Source organism: Patiria miniata, unplaced genomic scaffold (genome assembly GCF_015706575.1).
Source record: "Patiria miniata isolate m_02_andy unplaced genomic scaffold, ASM1570657v1 HiC_scaffold_30, whole genome shotgun sequence".
Classification (NCBI taxonomy): domain Eukaryota; kingdom Metazoa; phylum Echinodermata; class Asteroidea; order Valvatida; family Asterinidae; genus Patiria; species Patiria miniata.
The window spans coordinates 8,247,539-8,264,778 of NW_024037070.1; the positions used below are offsets into that span (position 1 = coordinate 8,247,539).

The window sequence follows — 17,240 nt, forward strand, 5'->3', positions numbered from 1 at the left end:
TTATTGTAATTACTTCCTTTTCATTGACTGCAAATAAATTCTGAACGAAACGCCCGGTTACAATTACATTATTTTCCCCCTAAACGAAAAGTGGTATCGCTTTTGAATTCAACAAAGGTTTTACTTTAGACAGGCGCCCGTACACTTGTTTCATACAAAACATACTTTTTGATCAGGGATTAAGACGACATAAATATGCGCGGGATTTTTCAACAGTAAATTTTTAGTTCCGCATACAAAAATCCCTGCTACTTGTGTTTGTGGTTTTTGGCTCAATCTCTGCAGTTCCGAAAATAATTTGTAAAAGATGTCAAACGAAAATCAGGAAAATTCTGGTGATGGGGAGTTGCACAGCCCCATTACAAATATGATTCTGACTCGACAAAACCGATTCGACGTGAGTCGAATGAATTCAAGAAATTCTCAACATCGGCACGATCGGGCACCGCTGGGCGATATCAGCGCAGTCGCCAACATCGTCAATGAAAGTGGCAGCATTGGTCCTAAAACTGACAAACCAAAGACAGTAAGTGTATGAAACAAGGATGTTGTTTAAGATGTTTGAAATTTTCAAATTAATTTTTTTTTTCTTGTAGGCCCTATTGCGTTGGTTCATGTCGGTTTTAATCACTTTTTTTTAGTTTGTGCTTAATTTATATATTATTAGGCCTAATTAGGCCTATCAAATCAATTTTATATTTTATTTTTACTTGGAAAGAAAGTTGTAATAGTCCGTCACAGAAAGAATGTTGCAACCTGACGCCACTGTTTTCTTCATATATCATCTCAATGATAAGCCATGAATCTGGGACTGAGAAACATTTCCAATTTTGTTAGGAAATACTCAAATAGGCCTAGGCCTACTTACAAAATTTTCTTGACTCTCCATAGACTTAGTACACAACCACTGAAGTGGCGTCAGTTGCAACATTTTTTTTCCCCATTTTTTTACAAAAATGTGGTTATTTTGTCTATTGTCTATTGAACAGAAACAGTTCAAAAGAGAATTCAAAACATTTATAATATTCAAAAATCCCAATCACGTTAAATAATTGTTTGTGAACTATGATTATGTCAAATTTGTGTTATAAGTAAATCTCAGTTGTGCATGTATAATGTAACTTATTTTCTAAATTGACCCCTGATGTATGTATTTGAAAATAATTGTGGTTTGACAGATTGTTATTGAGGGCAACATCGGCAGTGGAAAATCAACATTACTGCAGTATTTTGGTAAAAAGAAGGGCATCGAAGTCTTCCCTGAGCCTGTGCACAAATGGCAGGACAACCGAGGATCCAACATGTTGGATCTACTGTATCAGGATCTGAGTCGTTGGAGTTTTGCCTTCCAATCCTACGTGCAGTTTACCATGCTGCAGGTGCATCAGGCTAAGACAAAAAAACAGGTCAAGATGATGGAACGATCGTTGCACAGTAGCAAGTACTGCTTCATTGAAAACCTGTACCAGTCGAAGAAGCTACAGAGGCCCGAGTACAATGTCTTGAGCGAGTGGTTTGATTGGCTGCGGACGACAAAAGACCTGCACATTGACCATATAGGTGAGACAAGAACACAATCTGCTTTAACCCTAGCCTTCCCAAATCCTCCATAATCCTCTTTGCAAATTGGAGGATTTTGCAGGATTGAGGCTTCATCATTTACATGGCAAAAGTGTGTTGCTGATTTTGGAGGATGCACGTTGTCAAGGTCTTGGGTCGGACTTTGTATTGTTTATGCTCAGCCTTGCAATAATTTAGGCCTTGCTCCAGGATGCCACTGGTTCTGCCTCCACGTACTGACAATGATTGCTGGATAATTTTGCAGGATTGAGGCAGTGGACACCCCTTCAAGGGCCACATTTAAGAAATAACGGACGAGTTTGGAGGATTGATTCTTAATGCAATTTGTACATGGAGGCAGTTGGAGACGGTATTCTGCAATATTGAGGTAAAATCCAAGCAATTTGTGTAAAAGGCTATCATTTCTTATTTTCTCTAATGATTTTGTTGTACATGTTCTTTGTTGATCCAGTGTACCTCCGTAGCACCCCTGAGCAGTGTGAGAGACGTATCATGGAACGGAGTCGTTCAGAGGAGTGCGGGATACCTCTAGACTATCTCCGAGATCTTCATGAGATGCACGAGGATTGGCTTTTCAGGAAGACAAAGTTTGAACTTCCTGCGCCAGTATTGGTAAGTGCTTGTTACTTTCTGACCACAAGCTACAATTCCCCAAACACAAACTTTTCATCCCTTTTTCTTTTTCAGGTTTTTAATTTGCTTACATTAATTACAAGTACATGTATTTTAAATTTCTATGGAAATGTGAGCAATGTTGAAAAAAAAATTGGTTTTTTTGGCTAGGTCTTGAAAATATTACTCTTTAGTAGTTTTTTTTTATACCAGTACAGCACACATGAACAGGCTCGTATTAAAATTTTTGCAGAATGTTAATCCCACATTCCCAAGTTTTGCGTGGTTCATTTCAAGTTGTAACTTTCCATTGCAGGTTCTGGATGCTACACAACCCCTTGATGAGATGATAGACCAATTTACATTCCTTGAGGAGAAACTTCAACTCCAAAATCTATGATACAATTCATTCATGTTTCTCATGTTTTAGGACTGTATAGAAAATAGCACTAGTCGTGTAAATAGGAATAGAAAATGTTAATTTCTGTTACTGCTTTAACATTAGTTAAAGCTTTTTAGACAGGAAAAAAATGTGTAAACGATTTTTAATATTCGCTGTGGACCAAACAAAACAAAGTTCAAATTTTTTAAGTTTTGATTTTTAAACTTAACATATATGGCCCAAAACTGATGTATTGTTTGATGCCACATTCCAACCAGACCACTATTTGACTTAAATGATATTTTGCAGATGTGGAAACATAACTTCAACTTGAAAAATTTACCCAATTTTCCATAGTGTACATGCACGACCTTATTGTCTGCCTTTTATACATACATGTACGACTCAGGCACTTGTAAAAAAAAAAACAGGGTACATAATTATTTTACAATGCCTGGAAGAACACTTGTACAAATTTGATTTGAAACGCTTCTTTGTGACGTGATTAAATCATGAGAAAAGATGGTTGCAGGATGCGTCTCTCGGTGAGTAAAAAAGTGGTCCAAAGAAATTTATTATTATCTGTATAATACATGTGCATGTATTTGAATTTGGTATATTTAAAGTAATGTTTTTGATATGTTATTGTTTTTAAAGTGCCCTCGTACTTCCAATTTAATATGGTTTTTTTAATAGTTTATAGCATGTATTAAAGAAAGGTATTTTAAATTAAAAATTTAATATTTCAATTTACGAGCTATGCAAACATGACTATTAAAGTATGAATTGTGAACACGTATGAACCATGGCATTCAACGTTATACCAAAATAAAAATATCTTGTAACCAACTGAAAAGTGTTATGAAATAGACAGGTATATGTAATCACTCCAAGACCCTGTATTCCTTGTTTGGCATTTTGGAGCAAGCATGATATTACTTGACCGACGAAGGTATGAAGATGTTAAGACTTGTAGTCGTATTTCTGCGCAATTTGTTTTTAATGTTTGTATGAAATACAGAATGCGAGGTTTCATATCTGAAATACATGTACACTTTTTGCACAGAGCATGGGTCTAGATTGCTTGCCAGAAGGTATTTAACAAACTTGGAAAATCCTTGATTTTGTAAGGAATAATATTCATCGTCATGGGAAACTGCAATTTTCTCTCAGGGAGGAAAGGGGTTGTAACTTTTTTTCCCTTTTTCTGCATTTTTAAACAAGATTTTGATTGTTTGATTATGGTATGCAGATTGCATTTTATAATACCTTCAATGAATAAAAAGTATTTTAATGTACTTATTACATGTATCTCCATTCCATCAACCAAATTTAGACTTTTTATGCTTTTTGTATCACTATTCAGTTACATACATATACTTTTGTAGTCTTTGTATCGTATAATAGCCAAAATTACAAAAGCTTCGGACAACAGCCAAACTGGAATAAAATTTGTAGATTCTTGTACAGTAACTATACACCATTTTTATTCAATTTTATTTACACAAAAATCAAACTGTCATAATTTCATGTGAATGCTAACTATTTAGGTCACTTTCTTCCATTCATGTGACTACCTACACTATTTTTTAAATACATTTTAATTACATGAAGTAGGTTACCATTTTTTGAGTTTCTATGTATGTACGTCAATTTTATGAGCCGAATTGGTTTTTTAAAGCACGTCAACTTTTTGTTGTAATGGTGATAATTTGCTGCATGTATCTACAGAATATGAATTCAATTATCAAGAGATTTCTTCCAATGACAAATAAACCAATAAAACTACGTGTATTTCTTTCACAACTGGTTCAATTTGTCCCCCACAATCTTACAAAGACTATCAGATGTTGCGCCTATGCCATGTATGAGCTACTCAATCAGTATCTCACAGAAACGTTGTACATTTACATATACCAGAAATAAAGTGTTCCATTTCATATCATCCTTTTGAAACCGCTTTGTTTATGGATGCTAAGGGGACATTGTCCCCACCCAGTTCCAATAATAATAATAATAATATTAAAAGTAGGCATTTAAATAGCGCTTTCACGCCGCAACGGGGTATCAAAGTGCTTTACAATTATTATTTCCCTGTCACAACGAGCAACCACTCCTGAAACCTCAGCTCCCTTAGGGAGTATACAGCTTGATGCTGCCTGTTAGGCGCAAGAAAGCTAAATCAACCACAATTTATAACCACATCTGCCCTCACAGGTACCCATTGGCATTTACTCCTGGGTGGAGAGAAGCAATGTGTTACAAAGTGCCTTGCCCAATGGTACATGTACCATGACCCCAGGCAAGACCCGAACCCACAACGTGCAGAATTACCTGCAGACCAGAAAGTACATTGTATGATGAACAAAGCGTGATGTCACCATGTCTCGGGGGGGGGGGGGTGTATTTGTAGGATCTGTTCATTTCTACAATTTGCACAACAGTCTGACATGCTTGCACGCGCAGAAGATGCACGTATCTAGCTGAAACGCACAATGTGGCATCAAAGAGGCACATGTGTTGTTTCCCCACATGCGTAGGGCTTAACAGATCTGTCTATTTGAGACCATTGATCCAATACTTAACATTTTCTCATGTTTCATCACCATTACAAATACATACACTCAAGAATATTAAGGTGGGCGACAGGGTGATACACATACAAAAACCAGGTTTGCCTGTTGTTTGTTCAAAAAGCTAGCGCGTGAACTTTGGATTGGTTGAGAATATGCCACAGCAAATGCATTCTAAATGAATCTCCCTTTACAAACATGTACAAGAACGCCTTCTTAGAAAAGTACCGATTTCACAAAACATGCAAAACAAAATGCTACATTCGAGGGAGGTCATACCGATCAAGACCCAGAACCCAACACTCAACAGGGACGCGGGATATGACCTGCCCGCCATCTATGACGATCTGCTCTCACGTGACCGCCCCAAAGGTGGTCACGTGAGCGGAGGGATTTAGCCACAATGCTGAATGAAGAGGTCGTGACGACCTCGCAAGCTAAGTTATGCTTAACCAATAGACTCTGAAAGGTAAGTATTAACTTCTCTGTCAATTTGACAGAGTCCGATATAGGTCTACATGCTGCAACATTCGAGTTTGTTTTTGCGTTTTGCTTATTATCCGACAAATTTTGTTCCCTTTTCCATGAGTTGATCAAATTGTTTTGCCTTCCTGTGAACGTACGGGAGGGTAAGCCCCTTCCCTTGGGGAAAAGCCTCTGGATTGTTAAGGGCAATTTATGGGTTATGACAGGGGGACCACTAGTTGTGGTATGACAATCCCATAAATATTTTGTTCGACATTTCTTTTGATTTTTTTGTTACATCTTGGCAATGTCGAGGTTGAACAGAGCCCACCCAAGCATTAGTGTTAGGAGGGTATTACTTCTTACACAGGTAAATGTTGACACAGGGAGATCTTACGGACTATAAAATTAGTCATAAATATGGAAAATCACAGCTTGTCACGCAGCAAAATCATAAAAAGAGATAACAAAATAAATGCGATTTTGCAAAAAAAGCATAAAAGTGATTTCTAACGTTATTTACAAGTTTTTTAGATAACTAGCGTTGACTGACTTTCTAACGGACAAAGCTGCTCAGAGCTGTCTCATATAAACAGACTGTCTGCTCTGCTCAAAATCAGACATGAAAGTACCGTTCGGAATATAATAAGAGTGTATTTATCTGGATCGGATAGTCTCCCTGCAAGCTAGGACGCCCAGGCAGCCAGCTCTCTCATATCCTCATCCTCTTGGTCTGCAACTCTGGCTGAAAAGAAAAGGGTAAAGAAGCAAAATTAGCCCGGACTCAAAATATTCTTTTGCTAAAAAATATCCAAAATTTGCCAAAATTCAACTTTCCTGTAAAGCAATGATACCTTTTTTGGTACTTAAACTGCAAGCCCCACGTAAAGTAATACGTGTTAGATTTAAAGTCCAGAATCCTCCAAAATTAATTCTGTAAAACCAAGTGTCAAATGGCAATCTAGAACCTTTGTTATAACAATTGGGGGGAAACAAATCAGCCTTCAACAAAGGTTGGGAGATAGACAAAAGGTAAAACTAAATTTGAACAGGATTAAAGCTTAATAAATTTATGGGCAATGTCAAATGGCCTCCAAGCAATTCAAAGGTGGAACTTTCAAGTTTCGTTAGGTTCTCTCAAACATTTCAGACCTGCATTCCAGAGTTTCCGCGAACCATAAAAATGTTCGTTTCAGACAGGCAATGTTTTCGTATTAATTGTATTATTTTGGTATTAATCCATGGACTAGAATCGGGAGTTGTTCCAAAACGGTGGATCCTCCCAACGAATTTGCTCCTAAGTCAACCATCACAGTTTCCATCTACTTCAGTCATATCAAAGAAATAAATGCAATTTCGATTAGCGTGAAACTGGATTCTGGCAGATCGGGGAGGGTTGGTATTAAAACAGAACTTTTTTTTTGAGAAAAACCAGGATCAAAATTGTAGTCTACCTCAACCCCCTTCCTTCCAAGGATTGTGAAATAATTTTTTTTTTTTAAAAACCAGCATTTTTTTTTTTAACAGACCCCCCCCCGCCCCCCGATGAAATGGGATCAAGCCAAGCTCCTCCCCCCCCCCCCTGAAAACTTGTTCTGGATCTGCCAGTGGTTTGATTGGGGAGCATACTGACCAGGTCTTGCTGTTGGCACATCGGGTAGCTCCGGAGCAACGCTGGGCCCAACACTCAGAAGCTGCTCGTCTAATTCCTCTTGCTCTAACTCCTCCAATTCCTTGAATAGTTCATCCTGAAATCAAACAAATATCACACCCACTTCAAGAAGCTTATCATAATTCACAGGGGACAAAGATACAGGAATGGCCCTAGACCATTTTTTTTTGGGGGGGGGGTGGGGAGAGGGCTCAAAAAGATGATCCATTTTTCAGAGAACAAAATTTTCAGAAGATTTTCCATGGGGATAATATCTAGAAAAGAAATTTGGGGAGTTGGGTAATTTCCAACCAAATAGTGAGTCACGCTCAGGTTGTACGCATGCACTTTGGGCTTCTTCGACCAATAGTTACCAAAACTTGCACGCCTTGTCTTTAAGAACGTGTGCAGCAATCCCGTGAGCGGGACACCACTGCAGTAACGGCCTCTAATTCTGGTAGCCGGATTCTGCTATAGAACCATGCCTGCACAGTTTTAATGTTTCAATTTTTTGAGAACGAACCCTGACAGACTTACCTCGTCGACATCTTGGCCGAATCCGATCTGGTTGGAGATTGCGTCGCTGATTTCATTGGATACTTCCATCTGTTCTTGGATGTCGGACATCAAATCATCCACGTCCTCTACACCCCTACACACATAATAACATAGAACATGAAATCACACGTAGCTATGACACCTCTTTTCAATATACAGCATCCAGCATGTCCAAGTCGAACCTCTGTTGAACATTGAATATTTGTTCCCATATCAAAGTCAGCAAAGTTACCGTGCACCTTAAAAATTGGTGCCAAAACTTGAACTAATACAGCATTTGAAAAAACTTTTATCCATATTGAGCAGTTGGGGGATTTGATGGATTCACGATCCTTGGCTAAGTTTGGTGTGCACAGGTGGATTCTGATGGACTCACTGGTGGATTCTGATGGACTCACTGGTGGACTCTGATGGACTCACTGGTGGATTCTGATGGACTCAGGACACCAACATTTTTTTGTACATGACAAAATTGGATTTTGGCGGATTTAGGATATTTTCTAGTAAAAGTGCTCAAGGGCTTAGGGTTGAACTATCCATGTCAAGTCCATGTATTACAGTCTTACATGTTTTGTTGTGCACTCTTGAGGGCCTTTGCGGCAAATCCCATGGTCTTGACAACCTCGGTGTTTGTGTTTGCGTTCTCTAGTGCTTCCCTCTGGAATTCTATCGTCGACAATGTGCCGTCGATTTGTTGAAGTTGCTTCTCTAATCTCTTCTTCCTCTTCAATGCCATGATAGCCGCTACAGTAATAAAGGCAGTAAAAGTTTTCAAACTGATGTAATATCACCGCTAAACAATAAAGCACAAAGTTTTCATGAGTTGTGGTTGATTCACCTGTGAAGCAGGCAACAGGCTCATGCGCCTCGCCTCACCAATGAAGCAGGCGAGGCAAAGCCTTGACCTGATACACGGTAGGCCTACCCTGTGGAGACTTGTGCATAATAGAGAACAACAGATTTTATACGTCGCCACAAGGCAATTTCTATAGGTGAATATGTCTCCTCAAGGTTATCACGAAATAGATATGGATTTTGCTCAAAAACTAGGAATTTCCAAGGTGTGTTGATCCATCGCAAATTGAAGTATTTTATGTAAGGGATATTAAAACATCCATCGAGCTAGAAACTGGTTTGAGTGGTCCATCTCTTTCCAATGCTATGCTCGACAGGGACAGTTGGGCCCAACTCATCAAGTCATCATGAAAATGAATGAAGAAGAAGATAATAGGTCTGAATTTCAGCCATTCAGCCCAGGAAATTAATTCTGGTTAAAATAGGAAATTTTGAAACTACAATGTCAAACTCTAAAATGTTAGCACATGAGAACAACGAAATGACTCCACAAGGATACAAATTCTAGTATTTGTGTGTTTATCGATTTTTACTTTTTTACGAATCACTAGGAAACAAATTAAATCTAGACCAAGTTACAAAAAGTAGGATATTAATTAAAAACATGAAAAGAAATCAGTAAAGACTAAAGAAAACTATTGTTTTTAAAAGGAAACAATTAACCCATCAAGATCTCAGATTTGATCCGGATACCTTCAGCATGCATTGTTGGACTAGACTCTTACAGGCCATGCTAGCATTGACTTTACTGTAGTGTAACAAGCACACATACAAACTTATCGCGGAAATTCACCTATGCAAATTGGGGTCAACACGCCCCTCATTATGACGTCAACGTTGAGTTCGTGCTTGCGCTCATGCCATCAATTTCAGCCCGACTCGCTTCAGTTTTATGAATGAAATCATTATGCATCGGAGAGTGCACATGCCAGAAATTTACAGTAGAAAAGCTCATGATATCTGCTTTCTTTTGCCGAAGAAAGCATCAAAATCGATGACCTATTGCTTGAGTTTTGACAGTTGAAACATTTTTTAGCGGTTTTTTTTTTAGGAACCAAAACTTCTTATTTTTCGAGGGAGTCCATCTTTTTAATCCTAAATTTCTCTCTTCTCGAATTTGGTTCGGGAAAACCGGAATTAGTTCCATATAGAACAGGTTTTCAGCTTTGATATGGTGTGGCACATGTGGGTGGCCGGTCTGATACGGCGATGGCCGCGAGCAATATGCATAAAAATTGCTCGCTAAAACTGCCCAAAATTGCGAATGATAGTGAAGTAATCACGTGATATAAACACGTGCAACGTGCAGGAGATATATATAGCTCAGTGAAAGGCGGTTACGAAGATTAAGGGATCCCGTTTGATTAAAGGGATCCCGTTTGATGAAATGTGTGTGTGTCTCTTTTTTTTCTGTCTCTTTTACCCTGTATCCCGATGCAACGGAGTTGGGCGGTGGGTTGGGGTGGGGATGGCCCGCGGGTAGGGTGGGGGAGGCCTGCAGGTGGGTGGGGGAGGGGGAGGGGATGGGGGGGGGGGGCGGGGGAACAAAGACACAGTGGGTGGAATATGCACATTCTTTGGTTGAATGGCCATTGCACATATCCCAACACCTTGAGGGGCGGGGTGGGGTCCCCTGGGTGGGGGGAAAGGAACGGGAGGGGGGTACTGAGAACCAGGATAATGGAATAATTCCTGTCTTTCATTTCTTACACCTGCACCATATCAGGACCCCATGGAAGGGGAGTGCACATAAGGGGTTCCCGGTGGAGGGGGGGGGGGGGGGCGTGGGGGAGGATGCCTCGTGAGTGTAGAGGGGGGCCGGGGTTAGAGTACTCAAAACCAGGAAGCTTAAAATCCGGGGGGGGGGGGGGCTCAAAAGGAGGAGGGTGGAATTTCATATTTCCTTTCCTTTTTTCGGTCCTTGCAACATATCCCGACCCTAGTGGGCGATGGGTGGTGGGGGCCCCAACCAACGCAGAAATCATGATATGCAAATTAGGTAAACAGCGCCGCTCATTATAGCATCATCATGAAATTCTTGCTTACGCGCATGCCATCTACTTCGGCCAATTTTCGGCCAGACTCCTTCAGTTTTATGAATAATATCATTGTAGGCCTACATCGGAGGATGCACCTGCCAGAAATTTACATGCTGAAAGCAACAGAATCATGTCCGCTTCCTTTTGCCGAAGACAGAGTCAAAATTGTTAAATGAAAGGGTGAGTTTTGACGATTAAAATATTGTTTTAGCGTTTTCCTTTTTGTAACTCAAACTTCGTATTGTCCAAGGGAGTCCATCTTTCAATCCTGTTTTTCTTCCTTCCAACATTTTGTTTGAGATCAAATGAATTAATTCCGAGTAGTTGAGTTTTTTAGCTGGCGAATGGTGTGGCCTAAGTGGGTGGTCGGTTTAATAGTGCGATGGTCGCGAGCAAAATGCATGGAAATTCATCACTGGAACTGCCAAAAATTGCGAATGATTTTCAAATGATCACGCCGGTTATATCCGGCCCGCCGGCACCGTGCGCGTTCTAATAAAAACCCAAGATTAATAAAATAATCGGTTACACCTCTATGTTCCGACACCCCAATGTTCCGACTGCACATATTCCTATTCCTAGCCCTAACCCTAACCGGGAGTATTAACACAATCTAGGTTGTCGGAACACAGGGGTGTCGGAACATAGAGCAGTCAGCAAATAATCAAGATGTTTTGTTTTCTGATAAATGATGTGACTTTATTATTGGGAATACCACTTTCTTTTTTTCCTTTCCCCTGCCCTGGATACCATATTCCGACCCTGGGGATGGGGCGGTGGGGGGGGGGGGGGCGGATCGTGGTGTTCAAACCACGCCAAGAGGGCTGAAATTGTTTTTTCCAACAAGTGAAGTTTGTCTTTTAATTTGGTGCAATGACGTTCCCGACCAGACTTTCTTTTACTGCGATATCATGGACCGGGCCGGGGTTGAGGCGGGACCGTATCATAAGTCCGACGCCTCATAGGTCCGACGCCTCATAAGTCCGAAATTTCGGACTTATGAGGCGTCGGACTTTATTTATTCCGCCTCATAGATCCGACGCCTCATAAGTCCAACGCCTCAAAAGTCCGACAACGGAAAAACGAGTGTCGGACTTACGAGGCGTCGGAGCTATGAGGCGTCGACCTATGAGGCGTCAGATTTATTAGGCGTCGGACCTATGAGGCGTCGGACTTATGGGCCTTTATTTGGTTAGGGGATGTGATTTTGTCGGATTTATGAGGCGTCGGACTTATGAGCGGACCCCGTTGAGGCCGGGTAGGGGTTGTGGGGGCGGGGGGATTTCCCAAAACAAAGAGGGTGGAATGTCCTTTATGTTCTTTTAGTTATTAATCTTTAGACGTGCTGCTCTTGGGGGGAGAGAGGTGGTGGGGCCGCATGAGTCGGGGGTGGGGGGGGGGGGGGGGGGTTACGGTACTCCAAACCAGGAGGGTTGAATATCCCGGGGAGCATCAGAAGGGGAGGGCCTGGAATTTCTCAATCTTCTTTTGATTTGGTCCTTGCATTATAATCCCGATCCTTGGGGCAGAGGGTGGGGGCCACGACAAACTATTCACAGAAACCTTCGTATGCAAATTAGGTGAACAGCGCCGAATTTTATGACGCAATCGTCAAATTCTTGCTTTAAAATACGCGCATGACATCGTCGTCGATCAATTTCGGCCACTCTCGCTAGGAGTAGGAGTCCATCTCTTCAATCCCGTTTGTCTTCTTTCCAGTATTTGGTTCAAATTCAAATGAATTTATTTCGAATAGTTGAGGATTTTAGCTGTCGAATGGTGTGCCACATGTGGGTGGTCGGTTTGATTGTGCGATGGTCGCGAGCAATATGCATGGACATTTTTCGAAGGAAATGCCAAAAATTGCGAATGATCAGTTAGTCTGTATACAGTATACACGTACGTACGTGCAGCAGAGCAGGGGATCTACCCGATGTTCCCCAATACCGATGTTCCCCCAAATCCATAGGATTAGGGTTAGGGTTAGAGTTAGGGTTATATTGGTAAGGATTTCGAGGAACATCGGTATTAGGGAACATCGGAATTGGGGAACATAGACATGCACCCGTGCAGGAGCTATGGAAGAAGCGTTACAAAGCAAGGATTCCGTTTGTTGATGGCCTTTTTTTCGTCCCTTACTATCCCAAAGCGACGGGACGGGGTTGAGTGGGTGGGGTGAGGGAGGCCCGCGGGTTGGAGTGCAGGTTGGAAGGGTGGGGAGATAGGGGGCGGTGCACCGGGAACACTCCATGCACATTTTTTATTGACCCTTTTGGCCTTGCCAATTATCCCGACCCCTTGGGGCGGGGCGGGGATAAAATTTCCTTTGTTCCTAATTTTTCCTTTTTTCCGTGCACCATTATCCAGACCCCGGGGAAGGGGGCGTTAGGGACGGGGGGAGGGGCGAATGGGGGATGGGGGCAAATGGGGGATGGGGCCGCGTCCCCACTTCTACGCCTGTGCAATTAAGCGTGGGTGTGTGTGTGTGTGGGGGGGGGGAGTTTAGAGTACTCCGAATCAGGAGGTTGGAATATCATGGGTTTTTTTATTCACCCTTTGCGCTGTCCCCTGGCGCGGAATGGAATATGGGGTGAAAATATCTTATTTTCATGCAATGATGTTTTTGGGTTTTTTTTGGGGGGGGGGCTTTATACGAAAACTTAAAAACAGTAATCATGAAAAATATAAAATTTAATAAAAATGCAAATTGCAGAAACGAATATCTCATATCTATTTTGTGAAAATGTTGTGGCTCTGAAAAGAGCCGTTTTGGTTTTAGTTTGTTGATTCGATGATTTCTTCGAAGGCTTGGCCGACACTTTCTTCTGCTTGCTCGATGTGTTCTTGCTGGCTGGCTTCTTGGCTGGCTTCTTGGCTGGCTTGGCTGGCTTGGCTGACAGATGTATATTTGACTTGGATGGCGTTTTCTTGGCAGCTTTCTTGGGTGACTTCTTCGGCGCGGGTTTCTTGACTTTATTCACCATTTTGGCTTTCTTGGCTTTTCTGCAATCTTGGCTTTCATTTCCCGTTCCTTCTTGGCCTTGATTCTCTCCTTCTCCTTAGCTGCATTAGCCTTGGCCGGCAGCCTTCTCTTTCTCCTCGGTGGTGTCAAACTTGAACGTACCAGCGGCTCCCTTACCTGCAATCTGAGTGAGCCTCCAACTTCATTGATTCATGTTTTATTATTTAAAAGTTTACTCTAGCATGGCTTATTACACAGAAATTCTTAGGGTGGATTATCTGGATCCGCACGTCCGTACCCCCGTGGGCGTACCAAGCACCTCCCGCATGCAAAAAAAAAAATATCTTTTTTCGCCTCTTTGGCCGACGTTCTGACTTGGTGGGTCCTTTTTCCGCAAGTTCAGAATATTTTCTCTAAAAATTGGAGCAAAATACATGTATTTGAAATGCCTTCCTTTGTCAGAAACCAACAAAATAGAAACTGCATTCTCATGTTTAGACGATACACAATGACATCAGAGGAGAATAACAATCAGTACTGTCGAACTATTCGCTCACAAGATGCCTTTGATCACTAGTTCTCCATAATTATTTAGAGTATTTTGTATTCGGAGTATTCATCATTTTCCATCGTTTCTGACCTTTCAATAACATTGGACTTAAAGGGAAATCTTAAGGGCTCCGCTAAGCCTCATATAATTATGTCAGACGCATATAGGCCCCAAGTCCGGCAAAATCTAATATAAGGCCCATAACTGTTATAAAATTCCGACGCCTAGGTCCGACACCTCATCAGTCCGACGCCTAATAATTTGGAAATTTCGGACTTCCGAGGCGTGGCGGGGGTCCAGGTTTATCATCGGAGGAGTCGGACTTGCGATATATAGGCCTAAGGCCCCAACCTTGATAGTATAGCCTCCCATGCAGCTACGGAACAACTCGAAATTTGGTTAATCAGGGTATATATATTGTTTTATTTCGTAGTACTATGCAGTTTTCTTTGACCATGGAGGGATGGTTTGACTTTCAGGTTTTGAGTTATCAGTGTTGACTTTATCCAGATTTCGCTTATTCCAATTTGTCAGCGTTTTCACGAAGGGGTGAATTTGCCGCAATAGGTGTTGGGGTTTAACGGTTAGGGTTAGGTTTGGGGAACAGGTATAACATAATGCACCCGTTGAACTTGCAGTGGTTGTCAGAAAAGAGGTTTTAAGTTGGTCACGATTTGGAATAAACATTTCGCATACTACTGACTAACTTTTGAAACACAGATGAAACTTCAAAGATGTACCAATTACAGAATAATGGAACAACAATTGCGAGGTACCGGTATCGTAACTAATCCCCATAGATGTTTGTCTGGTCGTGAAAACTAAATCCCACACACTTGTTGTTTTGGCAAATTGCCGATACCCATTCCCCACCCTTTGCACGAATTTGTCTCTTCGTAAAAAATCAAAAGACATTCAGGTGAAGTTTTCTCAACATTGATTTGATTGTTATGATTTCGTTGATTTTATCTGATTTTGACCCAGACTTCTTTCCAAAAATGTTCGTTGCGTGCAATTTCAGCCGGAACAAGAATTTTGAAAAAAGGTATGATTTTTGGATTGATAATTTAGTCCCTCCGTAAAAACGCTGAAAACCTTTTGCAATTTGATTCAAAAATTTCAAAACTATTTTTTAAAAGACTTGTCATGCTTACTGCTTACTGCTTACTTACTCTGATTCGATTTTTAAAGAACGGGTTTTTGACTATGTATTAGCCTGGGGGAGATTATAATCTGGATTGTTTGTTTTGCGTCTGTTCTTTGACGACTCTTCGGAATTGCCCCCATGATCTACCCCTTTCGTGAAGTTGGCATCAAGTGTATTTCCTTTTATTTTCATGCCTTTGTTGTTATAACTTCTCGACATTATTGACAAGTGGTGAACATTCATATTCGTACTTGTATTAGTCATCTAAGTTAAAAACAAACACATTCTTGTCCTGGTGTAAATCAAAGAGTAAAAACAGTAAAAACAGCATGCAAGAACTGACAATAGTAAAACTTACACTTAAATTAACCTATGAATAAAACATGCCTGTAAAACACAATAATTTTTAAAATGATAACATAAAGACTGATAGCAAAAAGACACGATGCCTATCCGCCCTGGGCTAGCACTATGACAATGAAATATAACTTTAAAAATATGCCGGGGAAAAAAGGATAAAGAACTTTAAAAATGTTTTTTTTCCATCGTCGTAAAATACTAAAAACCACAGGTGCAGATTTTGAATAGTTATTAAACTTAAATAAAGTTATTTTGTACTGTGTTTTCCAGTGGCTAATTCACAACAAATGATGTACAGATCTAAACGGTCTTTCATATTTGCTGTATTATTATGTAACTTTGAATATACATGTAATCCCAAATTGCATTTTGGTCAAAAATAAAATGAAGCAAGTTCGAGTCGAACTCCGATTTGAAAAAAATTGACTTGAAGCTCGCCGATCCCCTGGATCATCCAATACATGTACATACACGTATACGTATTTGTATGCAGGATGTATGCATAGTGCCTGGCCGTGGCGTGGGAACGTATCAGATTACATATCGGCCGACCGCAATATCGATCGGTTCAAAAATAGATGGTCCGCGCGGGAATTGACCTGGATTGACCCGCAAACGTTCGGGTTGTCTGTGACGTAGGCAAGTCACCGACATATTTTTCTAAAAATGACTGCAAGTGCGCAGGCGTGCAAATTCCCGCACGATGCATAGGCCAAGTTCGTATGTGAAGCATGACAAGCAAAATTTGCAAATATTAATATTATTGAAGTGTTTTGTAAATTGTAACAAAGCGAGGCAGGGTTAAATTTAAACTCAGCGATCCCGTCTGAACATGCTGAAGATGACAGTTTTTATGCTTGCCATCCATACATGGTTGAAATTTTAATAAAATGTAAAGAATGAAAATTAGGCCTGTGGTTGAACTTCCCGAACTTACCCCTTTTATTTCTCGTGCCATTTTGTTTTGCTATTTTAATTTCTTCCTGGATTTTCTTTTCCAAAAACGCCTGCTTTTTCTCAAGCAATTCTTCTGTTTGTCTCAATTTCTGGATTCCTTCGGCAGTTGTCGGTGGCGCCGCTTGCTTCTTCTTTCCGAAAAGAAACGACATCTTTATTCACACTAGTTAAAAAGACAGAGAAAATTCGGGATTTGCCTGTTCCGAAAGTGTGATTAAACGTAAACACTCGATTCACAGACGTATGTAGGTGATGTAGGTGAGTGTACAATATAAAAATAGCAAATGACTTTATGTGGTAACCGACGTCATCACGTATGGCAATTACATTGGGATGGAAACCAGTTAAGTGGAAAACACAAATATAGGCGGGTTCCTAGTAAAAGGCCGATGTTAAATAACTTGAGCAGTCAGGGAGCCTTCAACTATAGGAAGAGCAATTGACCGTCAATCAAACTAACAGAGGGCGCCATTCCACATTAATGGGCCTGCATACTTCAGTAAATGAGGAACCTTTGTTCCCACTTAAACAAATTAAATTAATGCATA

General features: G+C 40.8%; 2 protein-coding genes across 2 annotated transcripts; one reads left to right on the forward strand and one right to left on the reverse strand.

The window, feature by feature from the left end:
* Window positions 1-165: 165 nt before the first annotated feature.
* Window positions 166-4,378, forward strand: LOC119739218 (thymidine kinase 2, mitochondrial-like). Its single transcript, XM_038214069.1, has 4 exons — window positions 166-526; window positions 1,179-1,560; window positions 2,033-2,193; window positions 2,510-4,378. Exons 1-4 carry the CDS (start codon window positions 308-310, stop codon window positions 2,591-2,593), a joined length of 846 nt encoding a protein of 281 aa, XP_038069997.1. The 5' UTR covers window positions 166-307; the 3' UTR covers window positions 2,594-4,378.
* A 745-nt stretch (window positions 4,379-5,123) lies between these two features.
* Window positions 5,124-16,991, reverse strand: LOC119739219 (charged multivesicular body protein 4b-like). The gene is made up of 5 exons (XM_038214070.1): window positions 16,673-16,991; window positions 8,389-8,566; window positions 7,802-7,916; window positions 7,247-7,361; window positions 5,124-6,358 (listed from the first exon to the last, which is right to left on the reverse strand). Exons 1-5 carry the CDS (start codon window positions 16,842-16,844, stop codon window positions 6,300-6,302), a joined length of 639 nt encoding a protein of 212 aa, XP_038069998.1. The 5' UTR covers window positions 16,845-16,991; the 3' UTR covers window positions 5,124-6,299.
* Window positions 16,992-17,240: the final 249 nt, after the last annotated feature.

Coding starts and splice junctions, on each gene's coding strand:
- LOC119739218 (XM_038214069.1), top strand. CDS start 308: ATGTCAAACGAAAATCAGGAAAATTCTGGTGATGGGGAGTTGCACAGC. Junction 527..1,178: donor AAACTGACAAACCAAAGACA/GTAAGTGTATGA, acceptor GTGGTTTGACAG/ATTGTTATTGAGGGCAACAT. Junction 1,561..2,032: donor CCTGCACATTGACCATATAG/GTGAGACAAGAA, acceptor TTGTTGATCCAG/TGTACCTCCGTAGCACCCCT.
- LOC119739219 (XM_038214070.1), bottom strand. CDS start 16,844: ATGTCGTTTCTTTTCGGAAAGAAGAAGCAAGCGGCGCCACCGACAACT. Junction 7,917..8,388: donor AAGAGTGCACAACAAAACAT/GTAAGACTGTAA, acceptor TTATGTGTGTAG/GGGTGTAGAGGACGTGGATG. Junction 6,359..7,246: donor TGTGCCAACAGCAAGACCTG/GTCAGTATGCTC, acceptor TTTTCTTTTCAG/CCAGAGTTGCAGACCAAGAG.